Source organism: Amblyomma americanum, chromosome 6 (genome assembly GCF_052857255.1).
Source record: "Amblyomma americanum isolate KBUSLIRL-KWMA chromosome 6, ASM5285725v1, whole genome shotgun sequence".
Lineage (NCBI taxonomy): Eukaryota > Metazoa > Arthropoda > Arachnida > Ixodida > Ixodidae > Amblyomma > Amblyomma americanum.
Genome location: NC_135502.1, coordinates 62,372,037 through 62,392,862, shown reverse-complemented (window position 1 = coordinate 62,392,862; position 20,826 = coordinate 62,372,037). Strand labels below are relative to the sequence as shown.

General features: G+C 45.5%; 1 protein-coding gene across 1 annotated transcript; it reads left to right on the top strand.

Annotated features, from left to right (window-relative positions):
- The first annotated feature begins 515 nt into the window (after positions 1 to 515).
- Positions 516 to 2,252, top strand: LOC144095307 (solute carrier family 22 member 6-B-like). The gene has a single exon (XM_077629081.1). The coding sequence runs from the start codon at positions 516 to 518 to the stop codon at positions 2,250 to 2,252; it is 1,737 nt and encodes a 578-aa protein (XP_077485207.1).
- The last annotated feature ends 18,574 nt before the right edge of the window (positions 2,253 to 20,826 follow it).

The window sequence follows — 20,826 nt, the reverse complement described above, 5'->3', positions numbered from 1 at the left end:
CACAACGCTTGTGGTAGTTAATACGGTCGAGAGCTAATACACTTTTGAAATAGCAGTACCGCGTTGATTTTTTATGATATCACTTTGGAATTCATTACCTCCATATTTTGAACGCCTCTCTGGAGCGTATTGTTGCTTTTGTTGACCTCAATAGTTATGGCACATACACACACCGGGTGTTTGGACCGGGTTTGGGGGCAAATGTCATGGAAAATTTCATAGGCGATTGCAAGAAAATCAGAGGCATGAGACGTAGAAGCAGAATGGTCAACTTACAGAAACTCTAAAGAAAGTAACTGAAGAAAAATAAATAAAAAATTCGAAGTAAAAAGGGAAAACGAATATTTTTAGACATGTGAAATAATTTTCAATACAGTTAAAAAGAGAGCCTTGCATTTGCAATAATGTAGTCATGAAAGTATCCACGGAACATACTTAACCCGAATCCTTGGCTGCTGAAAGCATACAGAAGAAGAGAAGAATAACAAAAGGATTCAAGCGCATTCGATCTAATCATGCGTGAACCCAACTTGAAAGATGGACGTGGCAGTATCCAGGCCAGTATCTCCGTCCCCTTCACCAAAAGGAGTGAGGACCGCCGCTTTGCGGAGCGCATGGCTCAAAACACCTACGTCTTCGGGGACGGTCGCTTTCAGGTACTCTTACTGCTGTTCGCCCAGGCCGCCATCTTTGTGTCGTTTGCGCAGACTTCCACCCAGATCTCATACTACTTCCCCATCGCCTACTGGTGTCGGCCGCCGTCGGAATACTCGTACATGTCCACGGGACAGTGGTTCAACTCCAGCATTCCGCGTCGGCCCGACGGCAGCTACAACCACTGCTCACGCTACGACGGGCCACACCCCGTGGATTCCAAGGACAACGCTACCGAAATTCCCTGCGAGCACTGGGACTACAACAGAAGCGCCCACGGCTACTCCGTTATCATGGAGTGGGATCTAGTCTGCAACAGAGCCTGGCTTCTGTCATTGTCTGAAGTGGCCTTCATGACTGGCAGCGTCGTGTGCGTCCCACTCATGGGGCTTGCCTCGGATCGATTTGGGCGCCGTCCTGTGCTGTGCGGGGCAGCTTTTGTGCTGTTCTGGTCCGCGGTTGCCCAGTGCTTCGCCCAGTCCTTGGACACGTTCGTGATACTGCGTTCCTTGTCGTCGGCATCCGCAAGTGTGCTGGGGCTTACCACCAGCGTTGTGCTCTTCGAATCAACACCACCAGGTAGACGTGAGGCGTTCGTAGCCCTGGCTGTCTGCATGCCAACAGTATTGGCTCCCACATACGTGACTACCTTGGCTGCCATCACCTTCCACTGGAGAAACCTTCATCTCGCTATAGCAGCGCCGTCTCTCCTGCTCATCGTCACGGTCTACCTGACAGGCGAGTCTCTTCAGTGGCTAATCATGCACGCCAGGAGTGAAGAAGCCGAGCGGGTGGCGCTCTGGGCTGCCCGAGTGAGCAACGAGGACGCGCGTCTGGTCAAGCTGCGTGTGCAGGCAGTCATTGAAGCACTGCTCCTTACGGACAAGGCTAGAGCGGCACTGCCGCCTGACTTCTCTAGTCTTAACGCCGGCACAATGCGGTCGCGCAGCCTTGTGATATTCGGCTGCTGGTTGTTTTCCCACATCGCCCACCACAGCCCTAACGCAGACCTAGTCTCAAACGTGCTGCGCGACATGAAGTGGGCTGCCAGACTCTTGAATGCGCTTGCGATGGTAGCCTCGTACTTCGTCACAACCACATATGGTCACCGCTATCCTTTCGTCGTTATCTCGCTCCTGTATTCCTTATTCGTAACTGCACAGTCGATGTTGACTCTTAGCGCGCTCTTAACGCCACTTGCCTGGTCAATCGCCGTCGCTTACACGCTGTTCAACATGGCCTACGTATCTCTCTACATACACACTGTGGACACATTCCCTGCGCATGTGCGAAATACCGGATTCTCTGTAGCACATATGGGTGGTTCTCTAGGTGCCATGTTGGCGGGTCTTGTGAAGCAGGTAGAAATACGGTTGCCGCCCAATATGAAGGCTTTACCAAGAGCAGCTATAGGTATGGGTATTGCTGGGCTGTCCGTGGGAGTGCTGTTTCTGCCAAAAGACGTCGCCGGAGGACCACTTGATGAGCCTAAAGACAATGCTTCCCCGCTTGGCAGATTGAGTATGCTCGCTGTAACACCCGACCAGCCGAAGTTCAGCGACACTAGCCGTCAAGCGAGTGGTAAACCAACAACTTAAAAGCAATTTTTTGTGTGCCCCTCAGAGGAATACCAGTCTGTTGCAAGTGGCACTATACCAAAGTCGTCAGTTTGGCGCTTATGAACCTTATGGTCGCTGACCTTTTTTTGTTCACTAGATTTTGTAGCTGTTGTATGTTTTGCCTTTGGGATCGCTAGCTGCAGCTATACTATGAGCGTTCTTGTGGAAGCTTGGACGCGAAAACGTTTATGGCGTTGGAAAGAGTTTCATGGTTGCATTGTTGATGAAGTAATTTTATTTGTGTTTTACCTGGCTGCATTCATAACAAACCTCAAGTTTGAGATCAGTGCCGTATTTCACGTCGATGCAGGTGCCTCAACTTACTAATTTCACAAGTGCTTCAGAGCGATTTCTGATCGGCATTGGGAATTGCAGATTTTTATTGCATATTTGTGCGCAGAAATATATTTATTACATTATTTTGTTCTGGACGACACAGATGCAGTTTTTTATGGTAGTGTTGCAGCAATAACAAAAAATTGCATTACCAAAAACTGGACATGTTTCTTGCGTAGTTTTTCGCGGTCTTCTTACACACGATATCAGCTACCGTCGCCTCATTGCTTTCATAGCTGTCTTCGCCATCACAACACTTATCTGTGACATAATCCACACCATATGACAATATTAGGCATTAGTGCATACCTGACCACCTGGTACGCAGGTTTTATAGAGTAATTTTTTTCGCATGAGGCTCCTTCAGATCTTTATGGAACGTCTTGCACTAGCACAAGCTACTTGAACGTAAACCTAATATTAGCTGTTTAGAAATTCTTCCCGGCCAGGCGTCCTCTCAAGTCTGACATGCAAGTGAGGTAAGCACTGCGCTCATAGCTTACTATGTAAAGCGAACGGCAGCAGTATTTTTTTCTCTGGCTTCAGTGCACGTGGCACCTCAAACACTTCGATTTCAGATGCGCTGGTCCGCACTGACCAAGGTGCTGCTACGCGCGCAACATGTCCAGCTTGAGAAGCCCTAAAATTTGGAGTTTCATTGCATAGTGAGTTCCACTGTCGCATATTCGCCTCTGTTACAAGCAGGAAGGGAGGCTGTCGAGCAAGTTTAACGCAACGTTCTCAACACCACGCCAGTGTAATGCGTCACATGGCTACCGCGCGCCCGCAGTAAATAAACAGAGGAACAAAACTACGCAGTGAAGCAGAATCAAACCCAGAAGCTCTTGGCGACAAAAAGCAATGATGGAACAACTAAAGGATAATTACTTGAATTGTGTGTTCGGTTCTCCTTAGCTTACTTCTTAACGTGGCCCTGGAGTGATGGGGTTTGGACATACTTGTTACAGCATAATCTCCTTATGGGCTGGTTCAAGTGCATGTTCAAAGAGTTTTTTTGCTGTGGTTTTCAGAGTTCGTAGAAAGAGCACACACCTACGGCAGGTGGCTGGCCATGATTTGGTGCAGCCGTGAATAAGAGATGGAACGCCTTCTCTCAGCATTATTATCGGTTAGTATTATCACAGGATAGCTAGCTGAGAATAATGGCGAGGTTTTGTGCGATACTGAAAGAGGAAGGAAATTGCATTTATTTAAAATGGTAAAAATTTGGAATATAAATCTGAAGTGAACAAAGAGTCCTCCATTAGTAATGACACTGGCTTATTGCTTTCCGGGATTGCTCTAGGATATTGCCGCAAAAGCATCACCGATACTTCACATTACCGTGAGGTGCGTGAGCAAACATCACGTGGGGTTATCATTGCTGATAATACTCTGTACCAAGCAGGGGCTCATTACTCAATGCGTGAAACTGCAGTTGACGTTCTATGCAAGCCATTGTGAAAGGGAATATGGTAGGTATTAACCAAATAGTAGGTCTGTTGACCTACTCCCGGTTCATGGTAGACAAATAACTTCAATAAGAATGGAGTGGAGCGCATATGGCAGGTTCTCTTAGGAGATGAATAGCAGTTTATCGATATTGCTCTAGAGAAAAGTATACAACACTTGTATCTTACTGGTACTGCACCTATGGGCCAGAAACGTGGAGGCTAAGGAAAGCGTTCAGCTCAAGTTAAAGACAACGCAGCGAGCTATGGAAAGAAACATGACAGGTGTGACGTTAAGAAACCTGAAGCGGACAGAGAGGGGGAGGGGGGGGGGAAACAGATGCGGGTTATTGATATCTCAGTTGAAATCAAGAGGAAGAAAAGGGCTTGGGCAGGGCATGTAATGCGAAGGCAAGATAACCGCTGGTCCTCAAGAGTAACGGAGTGCATTCTAAGAGAAGGCAAGCGCAGCAGGAAGGAGGAAGAGGAGGAGGAAGAGGAAAGGCAGGGAGGTTACCTGCAGAAACAAGCGTAGCAGGGGGCGGCAGATAGTTAGGTGGGCAGAGAAATTAACCCTGCCAAAGAACAGGGTTAAATGCAGAGACATGGGAGAGGCCTCTGCCCTGCAGTGGGCGTAGTCAGGCTAATGGTGATGATGATGATTATATGTTGTATTCGCTGTAACTTGAAAAGTCAATGGACAGTTTGTTTTTCTGTTTCTGTTTTGTATCTATCGCATCTTTATGCAGTTCTACTTGTTGTAGAAAAGAGAAAATGCTTCATCTACACGTCAATTAAAAGCAATTCTTCTCAACACTTCTATCTACTTTGTCCTGCAGCACGAGGAAGCGATCATTCACCCGTTCACGTTCGCTGTCTTATGTTGCCGCGAGTTTTTGGTATTTTTAGGTGGTTAAGGCTACTATCAACCTCTAATTTTTCACTCAGCAAGGTCGTAGTAGAAGCAGTTCGGGCATGTAAAGAAATCAGAATAATAATTGTTTCCAGAGTATGCGCCTTGAATAATTTATCATTCATGTGCCTTTAAAAATAACCAAGAACTTTTGCACTACTGCACAGGGGACGGCAAATGCCCGCCAGAAGTGATTCTTAGCAAACTCGTCTCGAAGACTGACTGGGGCGGATCGAGTGGTGCCTCCGAAAAGGCCCGAAGACGTTGCTCACTGCCTTCAGGAGCTTAGTAGGAACCTAGCGAACGGCTTACCGTCATTCGGGTTGCACGCCGGTGGCGCTGGGATTCTACGCTGGAGCATGTATTTGCATAATGTGATTTATGTAAAGAGTTCCTCATACGACGATGGAGATTACTTTAACCCGTCTGGTAAGGGCACTAAGGCATGCTCAGGTCGTTCCCCATAAATTTCGGCTTTCCTTTCTATTCATCCTATGGCAGTCCCTGCCTGTATATTATACCCCGGCTTTAAAAAAAATTAAGGAGGTCATGTTTTATTTTGGCTTGTTATTAAACAGGGCCTAGGGGCGCCGGTAAGATTCAGTAGGCCTCCTTATGCGGCAGAGCGTCTAGTCTGCTGGCATGAAGCCCGCATTCAGGAAGCCGACAGGGCTGTGCTGGGATTTCGCGTTGGTCTGGCAGTTCCTGTCGTTGGCGCCGGCGAGGTAATAAAGGCGGCGAACTATCGTGTATATCAGTTCTTGACTGCGTCTACGGTGCTGGCTAACGAAAAAAGTAAGGGCGAAGGTAGAAGAAAAATAATTTATGCCGTCATCACGATTTTCTTTGACATGCATTCGACAGCGAAAAAAGTGGACTGGAACCATTTCAGGACAACATTATTTTACACATTTATCTTAGCTTTCTCTGATTCTTTTTCCCCGGCAAGATTGTCATTGTGCTTTCGCGAGGTATACACGAAAGCGTCGACGTTCTTCAGCCTGCCCCCTCTGGAACATGCGAAGGCTAAGCGTCACTTTGTTATCTATTTTAGCCTGTTTATTGTTTATCGCTGGCCGTCGATTTATATCTCTGTTTATTTTCACGGCTTTCAGATAGGAGACAGAAATGCAACACAAATCTCTGAAATGAAAGAATTAAGTGTGCTGACAAATATTTATTCTGGCCGTGGAACGAATAAAGTTACATGCCCGGTCCTTTTGTGAAACTGTAGTGTAAGAGTACCACACGTTCTATTTCTTTCTATTCTTTTATACAGGGGTATACACAGAGCGAATTCTCAGGGACAAAAAAGCGTATGTGTGTCGCAACCTAAAACACCCACACTCTTTTGATTATATAAGTTGCACAATTTTCAATAGAGGCATTGAATAAAATTCTTGCGCTCTGACCGGTGCAAAACTATATTATTTGATGAGGGCACTTGCCGCATTCAGACGAACTGTTCAGTGTTGCCAAAACTCAAAGAGAGTGTAGAAAGAAACGTTTCAGGACGCCAACAATAACTTCCTGCCCAGGTTATCGGGAGAGCCACCGGAAGCAAACCTCTACCAAGTCCACGAGCAATAGCCGTGTTTCTGGAAGAGTTTATGAAATTTTTGATGCGCAACTTTTTGAAATTGGAAAAACGGCAGTTTTTTGATGTCCTTTATATCAGCTCCTTCCTCCATCACACAGTATGCTGGTCAGAAGGAAATATTTGTATAACATTGCTTGTAGAAAATTTTTGCTGATGAACTCCTCGGCCCTAAGAAAGAGGAGCGAGGAGATAGACACTTCGGATTTTATTTGAAACAACGGAATGAGTGTTCTTCTACAAGATTGTACTCAATGACAAGAGGAATACTATGCGGACCCTTATGCCAATTTTTTTTGAAGTGCCTTTAAACAGAACCTTATTTGCTTTGCCACCGTTTAGTCCATGAGCTCCACATATGCTAACCTGAGCTCCGAGCGTGCGTGAAAGGAAAGCAAAAAATAACATGGCTGAAATGAGAGGGGCAGAAAGTCCTACAGTGGGAAGTTTTCTCAAAACAGGAAAACGATGAAAGAAAAAGAGTCACACCTTGAAGAAGGAACCGAGCCGGTCCCGAAACGTTGTGTTTTTCAAAAAAAAAATATACTTGGTTGGCGTCAGTCATCTTTCTACTAAATTAATTTCCCAACCAGACAGACTTCTGTCAGATGTTTCCTTTTAAGAAAAAATAAAGGCATGGAAAATACTGTTTGGCGCTATGAAAAACATCACATTTTCGTTTCCAAGTCAGAAATATTCAGTCAGAGCAGCTAGAGCCGCGGTTAAAATGTTAAATACAAGGGCGCCATACCCTTAGCCCGCTCAATGAACCAAATATCTCGCAAGCGTGCTTCTTTGACAGAAAGCTGCCACTTTTTTAGCGAATTTTGCGGACGTATACACCGGCTAGCCTCTAATTAAAAACAAGAAGAAAAGTATATGACAGCAATGATTATCAGAAGCGATACATTGACAGCGTTGTGTCCCTCTTTTCCATGGAGTCGGTTTTCTGGCTTCTGCGCCGTAATAATTTTCAGCAAAAGAAAGGGTTCCTCTTTTTTTTGTCTTTCAGTATATTTTGACAACCAATGTTAATCCCGCCTACGACCCGCATATATAATTTCGAAGCGTTTCCTACCATGAGCCGCCGCGGTGGCTCAGTGGTTATAGTGCTCGGCTGCTGGCCCGAAAGACACGGGTTCGATCCCGGCTACGGCGATTGAATTTCGATGGAGGTGAAATTCTAGATGCCCCTGTACTGTGCGATGTCAGCGAACTTTAAAGAACCCCAGGTGGTCGAAATTTCCGGAGCCCTTCACCACGGCGTCCCTAATAGCCTGAGTCGCTTTGGGACTTAAACCCCATAAACGAAACGTTTCCTACCACGTGTGGTCACAACCCCTATGCGGCTGTAATCAAGAGCAGACATTACGCAAAATCCAGGCAATGTTACAATAATTCGAAGAGAAAAGCCGAACCCGCGTGGAGGCTAAAGGCTGTCTTACCGAATTGATAAGCAAGCATGCAGTCCTTTGGGAAGTCTTTTTGTGTACGTAGGTTTTTTAGCACGCAGCAGAAGCAAACCGCGCCCTGTCTTAAATTTAGCAGCCAGGAATTTCTTTCCCAAAATTTTGCAACACGGAGTTATGGCGCAGAATTTATTTCTACAGAGTCGCACAATTTAAGTGCCATCTTGGGTGCGTTTTTAATGACTCAGATTTCCTGAATGAAAATGGCTTTTCTGATCGTTGGTTTTCTTTCTTTTATTATTCAATGGCCACTAAAAGTCCCCATTTCAAGAAGGAAGAGAGCAGTTGGCAGCGTTCTTGGTGGTGTGGTTGCGAATACTCGCATTCATTACGACTGTAGTGTGTTAGCGGCAAGGGACGAAGGAGCGATTCTGCCAACCTGCACGTAGCGCTCGGCTTCTAATCTGCTTTGAGCCGGGTGGAGATCGTTCGTTTTGGGCATGTGTGTTTCTTTTCTCCTACAGCAGCTAAACTGCGTCCCTTTTTATTCGATGTATTTTTTATGCCCGGCAAATTGAAATTAGATTTGGACCAGACGACAAGAAAGCAAGCATACAGTTACCATGATGCAACGCTCATCTAAGCAAATGGAAACTTGGTTACAGCATTACGAATCGGTGGTAATGAATTTCGAGAGCATTGCCCTCCGTGTCTTTTTTCCAGAGCACTTGTGGCTTCTTTTCCTTCCATCACCACCGTCCGCTCATACGAGTTTCCTCATGAGGTTTATAGGACTGTGCCAGAAGCACGGAGTGGCCACTATGATAGTCGAAGTTTTGCTTCTCTTCTTAAAGCTGCTTACTGAGTCTCATCAGAGCAAGCACGCACACATCTCCAAACTACAAAGTGGGAGTTACTGCGAGGTATGCTCGCTCGGACAGAGCGTGCACCTTTTGTAACAGTCTGCCGGACGTGCTTCGTCACGTTGAAAGCCGAGCGATGAAGCTAGATATGCCTTGTAACCGCTTTTAGTTATGTGCGACAAAGTGAAGTGTATTTTACTGCACGTAAAATGACATAAATAGGTTGCATATACTGTGGGCTGCATCGTTAGTTGGGAGGACGGTTAGAACTATCAAATTTGTGGAAAAGTGGATTTCCAGTATGAAAGCGCTCGAAAAATGAGTTAGAGCAGTCCAACTTCGCAATTTAGAAGTTGCGGGGAAAGAAAAACAAATGGGTTTCTAAATTCTCAAACTAGACCGGTTATACGGATCTAGCTGGAAATCATCACCACTCTTCATCAGCACTGTGAGTTTTCTTTAGCTAATTTTCGAAATTTGTCAGAAGGCTGCGGCATGTTTTCACGCATTCTTTGGCACGGCACTAGTCTGATGTGCAGAAAGACAGAGCTGCGAAAGCCATGCGCGCAATTTTTTTTTTCTCTTAATCGAGCTAGTGGGCTCTAAATGGCGTTGAGCATGGCTGTTGTGAAACTATTATGACGGGAATCATGTGCGCCTGATATTGTTCAGCGTAAGACACTTTGACTACTGCTCTGAAATGTGGAGAAGAAGCGCTGGAAATGCTTGCAGATGCCAGAAAAACATCGCGTGCTAGAATATGCCTCAATATACCCATTACGCACAGGCCAAACTCTTTTTTTCCCTTACATAATCCCGTTGGCCTTTTTCACAGCGTACTCCAGCTCACGCAAAATCTCGTGTAAGAATGAATGCACGCCCTTTAAATTGACTTTTCATTCGGTGTAATTGTTTCGAGGTTATATTAGAGATGTGAGGCATGAGTTTGGGCAATGGGGAAGGCGTCCGTTTTCAATCCAGAGCTTCAAAAATGTGTGCTGATAAACACACACACACATTTAAATTAAGATAGAAAATAGTTGTTCGTAGCGCAGGCAGTCTCCGAGTTTCCCCAAGGAGGTTAACAGTAGGGACGTGTTTTAACGCCTACCTACAAAAATACAAATGTGCCTGCTCCAATCGCATATACCTCCTAACTCAAGTACGCGTTTTCTCCTTTTTCGGGGTGGGGAGGCTTATCTGCCTGTATTGGACGTTGAGCATGGGTGGTCGCCCCAGACTGCCGAGGGCAAGATGCCCTATGCGATAGCGATCGAGAAGCTGGTTTTTGTCCCTTAATCGGTTGTAACTTGCTCATGCAGGTCTCTTCCCTTGCGCCCCACACGACTTCTGCACAACTACCTGCTTCACCTCTGCATACACTGCACCTCTCGTCACCTTTTTTTCTTTCCTTTTCACTTGCCTTCCTTCCATTCAGTGCCGACAACACGACTTACAAAAATTACACGAATATTGATTTTGCAATCACGGAGCGTTTCTCATTTGTCACGAGCAGAAGTTAATATATAGCACTCCAGGGAGTAGAGGCTGATGCGCGAACGGGAGTTTCATCTTCGTATCCCTTGACTGCTTGCTCTGCTGCAACACCGCCCTCCTAACCTCCTGTTCTCTTTTTTTTGGAAGGACCGCTTACGCGAATATAGAATATTGCGTATAAGAAAGAAGCCAAAAGCCATTCTTAGCTACAATTACGCTGATTTCTGTTCTCCGGCACCGAGGTGATCATTGGCGCAGCAGGGTATCTCCGGTAAGTGCTTGTGCCGTTCTGAGCCTATCTTGCGGAACATTATTTTAAACGTCTCTTTACAAACGATAAAACCTAGGTCCAACTGCAAGAAAAAAAATCCACTCCTGAACTTTAAACGTTGAATCGCTTTTCAAATTTAGGCTGGTGGGTACTGCTCTCTACACCTCTTGACATTGAAAAATGCGTGTTAGGTATCCAGCCGCACCACTCACTCAATTATAAGTAGTTCTCAGACCTTCCTGTGCGTTTGTTTTTTTTTTTTCATTCGCTTTGCTATAGATGAGAAGAAACATTCTGAAACTGCTATTATTAAGTTTTAAAAAATTAACAAGGCACCAGAGGTACCCGCTTTAGGACCAGTTCAACCGACGAAAACAAAGAATAATACAAAGTGAGTTGTGACGTGCATGAAATATATCGAGCTGCATATTTATTTTCATGCCGGAAAGAAAAATACGATAACCTTGAGATTCGATGCCGTAAGTTGAAGCCACACGATTGTTAGCGTGTTGGAGCTAGGAACTCTGGATTAAGAGGTCTTATCTTTGTTGTAAAAATAAATATTTTTGGTTGGTACGATTGCAGCATGTGCCCAAAAATGAAACGTTGTCCAGTTTTTTTATGCTTCTTTTAAAGATTCATCTTCTTTGCAGAGATAGTGGCACAGAGCATCCATGATCTGTTATGTAAGCAAGATGCTGAGGCGCTGCCGTCCCCCAAAGGGGTAAGAGCTGAAGGTGTGGCTCTTAATTGTGGGGTGTAAAGAAGAGTAGTGAATACAGTTTTCTGACTGCACAGTGCGGCTATAAGGTCATCCCTTCATTTAGAATTTCCCAAAAATGATATGCAAGTAGAACATCGGTTTAAAATCGATGTGTTTTAAAACACCGCAGTAGGTGCTTGCCGGATCTGCTCTCCCGCGGGGTATACCCATCAGGAGCGCAGCGCATGGACTCAGATGCACAGGTTGCAACGTGATCTAAAATTATTTTCTACGTTCACAGTGCTCCTACGAAGGCCACTGTTTGTTAATTTTTAAGGAATACTTTTAAGGAGAGCATGACGTACGGAAATTTTTTTCAATGCTGATATCTTTCTAAAAGGTCATCATAAATGCGTGTTGTAATGCGAAGCATATTCCCAAGAAATCCGCTGGGTATTTCTTCGATTCGCACAAGCTTCTGCTCTGGTCCGAGAATGCCACCCCGTGCGCTACATTTGCTATCTGATACAGTCATTCAAACTAGACATTCCAACAGAAAGTTTCTAAACTGAATGATAAGTGTACGAAAGCCAATCGTGCATCTTAGCAGATGGCGGCGCAGACGATACCTTCAGGCATAATTTTGTTCTCACAATAGTACAGTGCTAGAGCTTGCGATTTAGCAGAGCCACCTGGCGGCAAGCAAGATTAAATGTACGTAGCCAGATACGAGCAGAATTAAGAGTGGGTATTACTTTGATCGACACGTATGTTTGTAAACGTGGTGTTGGTTTTTAGTAGCCTTTCTACGAGCAGTGGTCGAAGAAGTCTAACTCTCGCTCCTCATAAAGATCTGAAAACTTGAAACTGCGCCGCATTAGTCGCGACACTAGCTGAAGTAGAGGCCCCTCTTTTTGATGTCGGAGAGCGCGTGTGCCCCTGCATTACCTTTTCCTCTCGTTAACATTCTCCTCCTCCATTACCCTCTCTATTTCGGCAGCGCGGCATGTTCTATCGTTGTGAATATATCGTATACTAAGCTCACTTATCACAGGTGCCCTCAGCAGACCTGCTGCTTTGCATCCACTGCTTGGCTGATTAACTACGAACCTAGCTCGGCATTCTTGTTACTTTGCCCCTGTCCTTACACCGCTGCCGTGTTATCGCCCCGAAGCGCATGTTCCAGCTGAGGGGGTAAGTCGTGCTGAGCTCTAGAGTAAATGGAGCGATGGACGTGAACGCGGTGGTAGGGCGTTAATTTAAGGAAAATATTACTTGTGGCCTTTTGGCGAAATATTTTTCGAGGCGCAGCCAGCGATGCCGAAAAGCAGCAGTGTTGTGTGTTTGTTGTGTTTGCAGTGTTTGTCCCTCCTTTAACTCAAAGTAGTGTGCACGGCACTGAGAAAAAGCGAAGGAGAGGGTTGGTGGGGAAGGCGAAACCGGAACCGGAAGCCAGGTGAAGGGACGAAAACAGCGCCACAGGGAGTGGAAGGTGCTATATGAAGGAGCAGTAGGTTGGAAAGGAAGTATGGATGAAATTTGCGCCACCTAAGTGGAAACGATTGCGAAAAGGGTGCAGCTTCATTTGAGAAAATCCGGCCGGAGGAGGTGCATTTGGATGGCTTCGGCAATCTTTGGCTTCGGCAAGAGATCTTTGGCTAACAATATGCTTAATTGTGTAGTAAAGGCTTGTAGTACATACCTGTATCCGCATAAAAATATGTAAAGTTATAAAAAATTGAAATTATTTAACAGTAAAACCATGCAGGAGGCTATGTAACTTTAATTCCTTACATGTGGCCTGTATTCATTAAAGTGGCGGCAAATAAATATATGCTGGAAGTTAAAATTTATAACGCGATATGAAATTCTAAACAAATACAGTGAAAATCTGGGTTCTGATAGTGCTGTAAAAAATTATAAGTGCAGTTATGCATGGGTATGAAGGGTAAGACACATGAGCAGCCTTGTTGGTGTGTGTGAGTGAGTGAGTGAGTGTGTGTGTGTGTGTGTGTGTGTGTGTGTGTGTGTGTGTGTGTGTGTGTGTGTGTGTGTGTGTGTGTGTGTGTGTGTGTGTGTGTGTGTGTGTGTGTGTGTGTGTGTGTGTGTGTGTGTGTGTGTGTGTGTGTGTGTGTGTGTGTGTGTGTGTGTGTGTGTGTGTGTGTGTGTGTGTGTGTGTGTGTGTGTGTGTGTGTGTGTGTGTGTGTGTGTGTGTGTGTGTGTGTGTGTGTGTGTGTGTGCGTGTGCGTGTGTGTGTGTGTTGTTCTCTGACAGGGACCAAAGCATCATTTGTGGGGGGCTGAATAATGCTGTCAAGAAGAAAGTGGTAGACTGCTCCTATCGTGTGAACATGTTGAGACCAATAACTGTAAACAATTACTTTATCTAACGGGGCCTCAGGGCAGAGAGTCCTTCCTCTAAGACGCGTCGTATCCTACAAGATTCTTAGCTGAGCGTCCGACTGACGAGTCCTTCTGTAATGATTAACACTTCGGTGTCGCATCCTTACGAACTGAACTTAAAAGTGATTAAATTTTCTGAGAGAGTCACACCCTATAGCTAGGCGAGGTTGGGCCTCTGCTTTGTTAACGGTGGCCACTGTGCCCTAACAAAGTGGGATGACCAGAGACAGAGTAGTGGACCCACCGTTGCTCTCCACCGTCTTTTGATCTGTCATGGTTCGGCAAAAACGGCCCGGAGCAGCGGGCAGGGGTTTGGATTACGCTGTTTCAGAGATAGCAATGGTACTTTATTGACTGTTCTCGAAATATCTCATTCGGCAAGTGTAGTAGTGACCGAGGCAGCTTTAAATGGGCATACCGCTGAACACTTGGAGAGGCCTTCCTCCTTGGCCTAGCAGCTGTGTCAGAAATTTAGCTTCAATATTGTGCACTTTTAAGGCGAAGGCCTCTCAAAGGGTTTCGTTTTCCTGTTGTTTGGCTGAGCATTCTATAACGCCAGCGCTTAGATATGAGTCTTTGTAGTAGTCTGAACGCTTTAACGCGCTGGTCATAACCAGCTGCAGCGCTTCTTAATTAATCAGGGCACTTTCTGCTGGTAAATGGCCTAAAGAATGCAAGAGAGTTGGCCCACGGAAGCCAAAATCTTTATAAGCTTGTACGAATGAAAATAACAAGGCTGGGAGAAGATCCGTGAACTTCCTTGTGTTGATATAGCCTATAGTTTTACGCACTGCTTAAAGAACTGAATATTTTAGTTTTGCCCTAGGAACTGATTTTTTTTGCCCCCTTGTAGCGTTGCACTAGCAAAGTATATTTGCTATTCGATTGCAATTTTTTTGTTATTCTCTAAGATTGAGGAGCGCACATTTATTGATCCCCGGGGATATGACGTACTCCTTAAAATCTTTTAGTTTTTGTGAAAAATCTGCAATCTATAATGAATGATAGTCTTCCATCACAATTTTCGATTGAATTTCTGGCCAGAGCAAACGACGCAGCTCTAAAGCTTCAAACCTTCCAGATTGATTCGCTCTCGCCCTAAGGAGGACTTCTAATCAATCACTCAATATGGTAGATAAGCGGTATTGTTGGGTTATATTTCGTGGTTTTCTTAACAGCAGAACTTCAGAGTTACATTCATTCAGGACAAAAGCTACTTCCTTTATTATGAAAAAAAAGAAAGCGTATGGCCCCCACAAGTGGCAGCCTTTTTTATTTAATTGCTATTTGAAAATCACCAGTACAAGACGCAGTAAGATAGTGCAGAAATTGAAAAGAAATCGATGCCTCGTTACAGACCCCTTCAAATCACCGGCCACGAGAACCCTCGCAAGTGGACGGTCGAAAGTACCACTGCCCCACATGGCATGGCACTCGAGTCCCTCATTACGAGCGATGACCGCCTCGCCGACCTCCGTCGCATAACGAACGTTCTGTGTTACCGAAGCCGTGCTTCGTACTCTTTTATCGTTTGAAGCGTTCAAGCAAAGACACAGGTGCTTAAGGATTGGGCGCTTATAATGAACAAAAATTTGTATTTAATACAACTTTTCTTGCAACGGCGGTCAAGTGCAAGCGCTTTTGGGCCCTTCTCAAGTTTACGAGTGGAAAATACTCCACTTCAGAAACGCGAAGAGTGAATATAGGAACGGGCTCGAGTCCTGGTCAGCAAACTTTGCTTGAGGTCATTTTCAGTGCCAATTGAAAAGTGCAGTGATGGCGTCTGCACCCGGAGTTTTGAGAGCAAGCCACACACCCGCTCCCGCTATGGTGCGTGCCTGGTGCTCGGTTTATTCGGGGTGAAATGCTTTGGAAATGAATCTTTGACACCACCTTGGGTAGATAAAAACACCTTGCGCCATGGCGCTCTTTGGCCACAGAGGCCCTTGCGCCATAAAAATTCATAATCATCACCATCATCATTACCGATATTGTGCGATCAATGGCTCTAGGCATCCTAACCTTTTGGGACGCTATATACTTAGTTTTGTTTAGGTGCTTCAAGAGGTTTCTGTAGCACGGACGCCAAGAGAAATCTTATATCTTGGCAACGCAATTATGCACTAAATAATCTAGACGCATACTCTTCCCTTTCCTGCGGAACCTGCACGGCCATCTCAAAATGCATAGTTCCGCGTATACATGCAACAACAAAAAAACTCAGTTTACTTGTGCCCTAGGGGCATATGCCTGCCGAAGTCGCCGTTGAAAGACTACATTTCTTACTCAACTGTAAACTATTCTGAAGCAACTAGCACACAATTTCAGGCTATTAGCTCAGAAACAAAGACACGTGTGGAGGCGCAGGCATACGCATCATAGTCTTAACTCGACGTTCCACGAAGAATGAAAGCACGTCTTCAGTAACGTCAGCGCGAATAAATGCTCGCAGAGCACTCGTTAAACATTAACTTAGCGACCAAGCTGATTGGCGCCCCATACCGGTTAGCGGGCCGATTGCTACTGATTCGCCTCAGTAAGAACACTTCAAGGATTCTCCAGGGACATACTTTGCAAATGGCGGGAATATCGACCTAGATCCCAGCTTTGGGAGCACCGTGGAGTTATCTATTGCCACGCCCCTGTACGCTACTATCATCCTACACAAAACTCGCTTTGACACGCATATACAAACCATGTCTGGGCGCACACTGCCAGGGTCTCGGTTCATTCCGCAGAGTGCTCCACACAAGGAGGTCTCTTTGTCGCACGAAGAGGAGGCAGTGAAATCAGAGCCACGCATGTGAGAAGAGAAAGAAGGAAAAAGGGAAAAGGAAAAAAAATCCTAAATGGGTATGCCCGAGAAGGCGCACAAGACAGAGCCAGAAAGCAAGTGTAAAGGACTGGAGAAGTAGTTTACACAGGACACTGTCCCTGCAGACCTTGCGGAAACCGCCGCTCGGCCAAGTATTAGCAGCCCAAACAGCAGCGACGGCTGCGGTGATCGTTTGCTTGGGTGCCTCTGAGCTGTCAGGCCTGACTCACACTTTCGGCTAAATGCGCTGGAACGAGTGCGTGTCGTGAAGAGAGCAGACAGACCTCGCGCTATGTAGGCGTCCTCTATAGAAAAATGTCACTGGGGATATCAGCCGCTCTCCGGCTCTATGCTTCTGAGGATTAAGAATCAATTGACAGAGCGTTAGTCGAGTGGTACAGCGCTGGGTGTCTGCGCCTTGCAAGCTCTATCAATCTTTTCTTTCTCTGTGCCTGGCGAAGATGTTCTCTCAGGTTGGAGTTGGTTACCCTCATTTTTGCATCGAGGCCGTTGTAGTTGTTTTCCTGGCAGTTCTGTTTGCTTTGAAGGATGCATGCTCAATAGGCTGTCATGGGGAGGCATATTTCGAGGGATCTCAGATGAAGGAACACTTCCGACTTGTATGGCGCTGTCGGTGTGAGGTGTATCTCTGCACTTCCTAGTCAGGATTCTAAATAGAGCGTCTTATATGCAAAACGCTGAGTGTACAGTGAAAGAAATGCAATTTAGTTGCGGGTGCAACACAGTTTTCGACCATATACGCGATCCTTTCGTTAGTAGGCGCAGCGTTGTCAGTTTCGCTATTACACTCACGAGTGCAGGGCTGTTAGCGCAATCGTGGTGCTACCGCAATAATAGTTCTGCCCTTCTAGTATCTGCAGATTAGGGAAGAACTTGGCTCTGTTTGACCGGTAAATGTGGTGCGGTGGAACATACGGCCCCTTTCACACCACAGCAGTGAGACGAGGAAACCTTTTAGCTTAAATGATGTTGCGACACAATCCCTGTCTCTTAATGAATTTGAAGCTAGTCGATGCTTTTTCCGCAACTCGAAGTAAAAGTACTGACGTTCCGCCAAAAAAAGGCCATTCCAGGAAAATTAAGCACTGGACAGCGTTACTTCGCGAGGCAGAATTTATCTCAGTGTATTACTTCTTCTGCTGACAACAGATATGCGCTGAGTAATAAATTAATATCAGTTGAGTGGCTTGGAAGAAACTCTCGAACAAAACACAAAAAACGATAGCAGAGCAGCATTATATGGAAAGTTGTACGTACTACTCTCTCTCTCTTGGAACTTGACTATAGTCAAAAGTGTTTCATGCTGAATAGATTTCCTATGCCGTCCCATCGATGGAAACGAATGTCACAAGAGTATGTTGCGAAGTTGCTTAATGTAGCACAGTGTTGTAATGCTGCCGAAATGTTGAAGAGGTGTTACCAGCTCAAGTTGCTGAAAACTGTTTCGTTTATTTTGCTCGGCGCCATTACCCACCCATTGTTTCAATGGGTTTGAAATTCATTGTTGTGGAAGGTGTTGTCGCTTTACCGGTTGGCGCTTTAGCTGCTAGTTATGCGAGTCATTTCTTGCAAATCAGTTGCCCAGTGCGGCCTCTGGCTGCACTACACACCGCCACAAAAAGCATAGATGTTGAGGCGGTGGATTAACCGGAGAGATGACAAAAAACATGATTAATAAGATTTGTGTTGATGGAGAATGATCAAACATCAAGATACGCAAAAAGAGTGAGATATAGATAGCTGACAGAATAACGCGAGTGTTAAGGAGATGGGGGAATCAATGAAGGCCATTAACTATAGAAATGTGTACGCGATTTCCTCTCCACCGCGAATAGAAGCGCATTTCCACCACAATCATTTCTTGTCTTTGTAGTGCCTATCCTCTAGCGGCAATACTACAACTCTTAACTCTTTAAATTTGGTGATTTTGCGTTGTTTGTGCCGATGCATTGGGGCTCCTAAAAAGGTTGTCCACTGAGAACGCTGGAGCAACAGCTAAACGTTGTGCACTGAAAACTACCTTATGTGAAGCTAGATGACGCTTCTCGATGCCTTCGAAGGCTGACAAAATTCTGCCTGGCGTTCGATGACTCTACACACAGTGCCTTTAGACTTAGTTTCGGAGAAATTTACGTTAAAATGCTTTAGAAAACTACGCCGTACAAGATGATCCTCGCATTCGGAAGATAGAAACGTACCAAGCAATTGCCATCTTTTACATGCTAGGTGGGCTGTCATTGAATTCTCGGTTAGTGACATGGCGAGCTTTGCGATACCCCTGAGGTTTCCAGTTACGTTTGTGGTTGATCACAAAAGTGTGTCGAGGAGTCTTGAATTTCTCGTGCATTTATTTCACTTAAACCAAATTTTCACACGCTGCTTTTCTCTTTCAAGTTAGCTGCTTTGTTCGCATGCCTGTATTCTTATAACAGTGCAATTCCCCAGCTTCCGGTCATGTAGAGCAACATGGAAGAAAAAAAAGAAAAAAACTTTGTGAGAACGGACTCGAGCGCAATTTAAGCTCTCCTTCCCATTCTTTCTTTGCGCAATGGATCAGCACTGCATCCTTCAACAGAAATTCACTTCGAAAGAAATTTTTCTTGTTTTTTCCTTACCAAAATCAACACAAAACAAATTATTATCTCACCTTGGTCCCTTTTAACCCTTAATTGCATTCTAAAATACGTCTGAGCTAGAATCGCTCTCGGAAGTGGCCGCGGTGCCTCAATGGTTGTGGTGCACGGTTTCTGACCCGAAAGACACGGGTTCGATCCCGGCCGCGGCGGTGGCATGTGGATCGAGGCGAAATGCTAGAGGCCTGTGTGCCGTGCGATGTCAGTGCAGGTTAAAAAACCCCTGGTGGTCGAAATTATGCTAAGTTCTCCTCTACGACGTCCCTCATAACCTGAGTTGCTTTGGGACGCTAAACCCCTTCAAATCAAATAAGATTCGCCCTCGGGAAGGTGTAACGCGAGCCGAGCGGCGAGACCGGAAATTGGGGCACTGTGAAGTTCAGAGAACGGTACTGCGCGGCTGGTGCACCTGCTTACATTATTTCGATGCCTATGCATACCAACCAGAGATATATATTTGTCGTCCGTCATTAAATGTGCACCCTTAGCCATAAGCTCCCACCATGTGCCTGCATCTCAGGGGTTCGCTTTTCTTTGCACGGAAGTCTTCTGGGGCAGAATATACCATTTCCCATCAACCAAACGACACACATCGGGTGCCCCTCCTCTCTTCGCCAGTCCTTGACTACAAAGCAAGAAGGGCTTTAGGCTTCAAATCCAACCCTAGACATCTATATGCTTTGTACACGCGTGCTCTTTCATGTTTTCCTCTTGCGAAGGCCGTTCAGATATCTGGGGCGCCACTTCTGGGGTAGTATATTTTGAAACATGAAATAAGAAGCAAACCATGAGCTGTGGATCCTGGGATCGACTTGTAAGCCACGCACCACCGGGAGGAACTGCAACCGCAGAACTAATGTCGGCAGCTTTTCGTCACCGGCATGGCAAATTAGGCAGGAAAACAGGGCACGTCGCCGTCGCAATCAGTGCCAAGCGAAGCGTGATGGATCAGAAAGCCCAGCCAAAATGTGTCCTTCCTGTCCACCAAGTTCTTTTTTAGCCGCTTACACGTCACACACTACCCCCTTGCTTCCACCTGATGCTCCCACTTCGTGCATGGCTCCAACGCATGGCGCAGCTGTGGTTAAAACATACACGGCGAAAACCGAATCGTAAAAGATAAATTTAAAAGAAATGAACTTTCTGCTGTGTGGAGACCTTCAGCACAGCCTCTCATTTCCCAACTAGCTTGTCATGGGCGCTAGTTGTGTGGAGCCACACTAGGATTTTTCAAACATAACGTATAGACCACAATTGTGGTTGCACAAGGTGTAATGGCCGTACAGTTATGAGGAAGGGAAATGTTTCTATTGGGTAAAGCTCTCTCTCAACGCTGTTGTTCGTTTTTTGTTTTTTCTCCTCCTTTCAGCCATCGCTATTAAAAGCGACACTGACCGGCATAGAGCTGTGGATTAACGTTTCCAATCAGCCGGTCAGCGCTCAGGAATTTACTGAATTTATTACTGAATTAAAAAGGAGCGCTATGCATTGTATCTCTTTCAATATTTTTTTTTGCTGCGCACATGATTGTGAACACACACTATAGTGCGTGTTCTTCTTGGCATGATTTAGTCGCGGTTTGGAGCTGCTTGTAATGAACGTGTGAAAATTGTGGAAAATTTTGTTTTTTACAACCGGCACG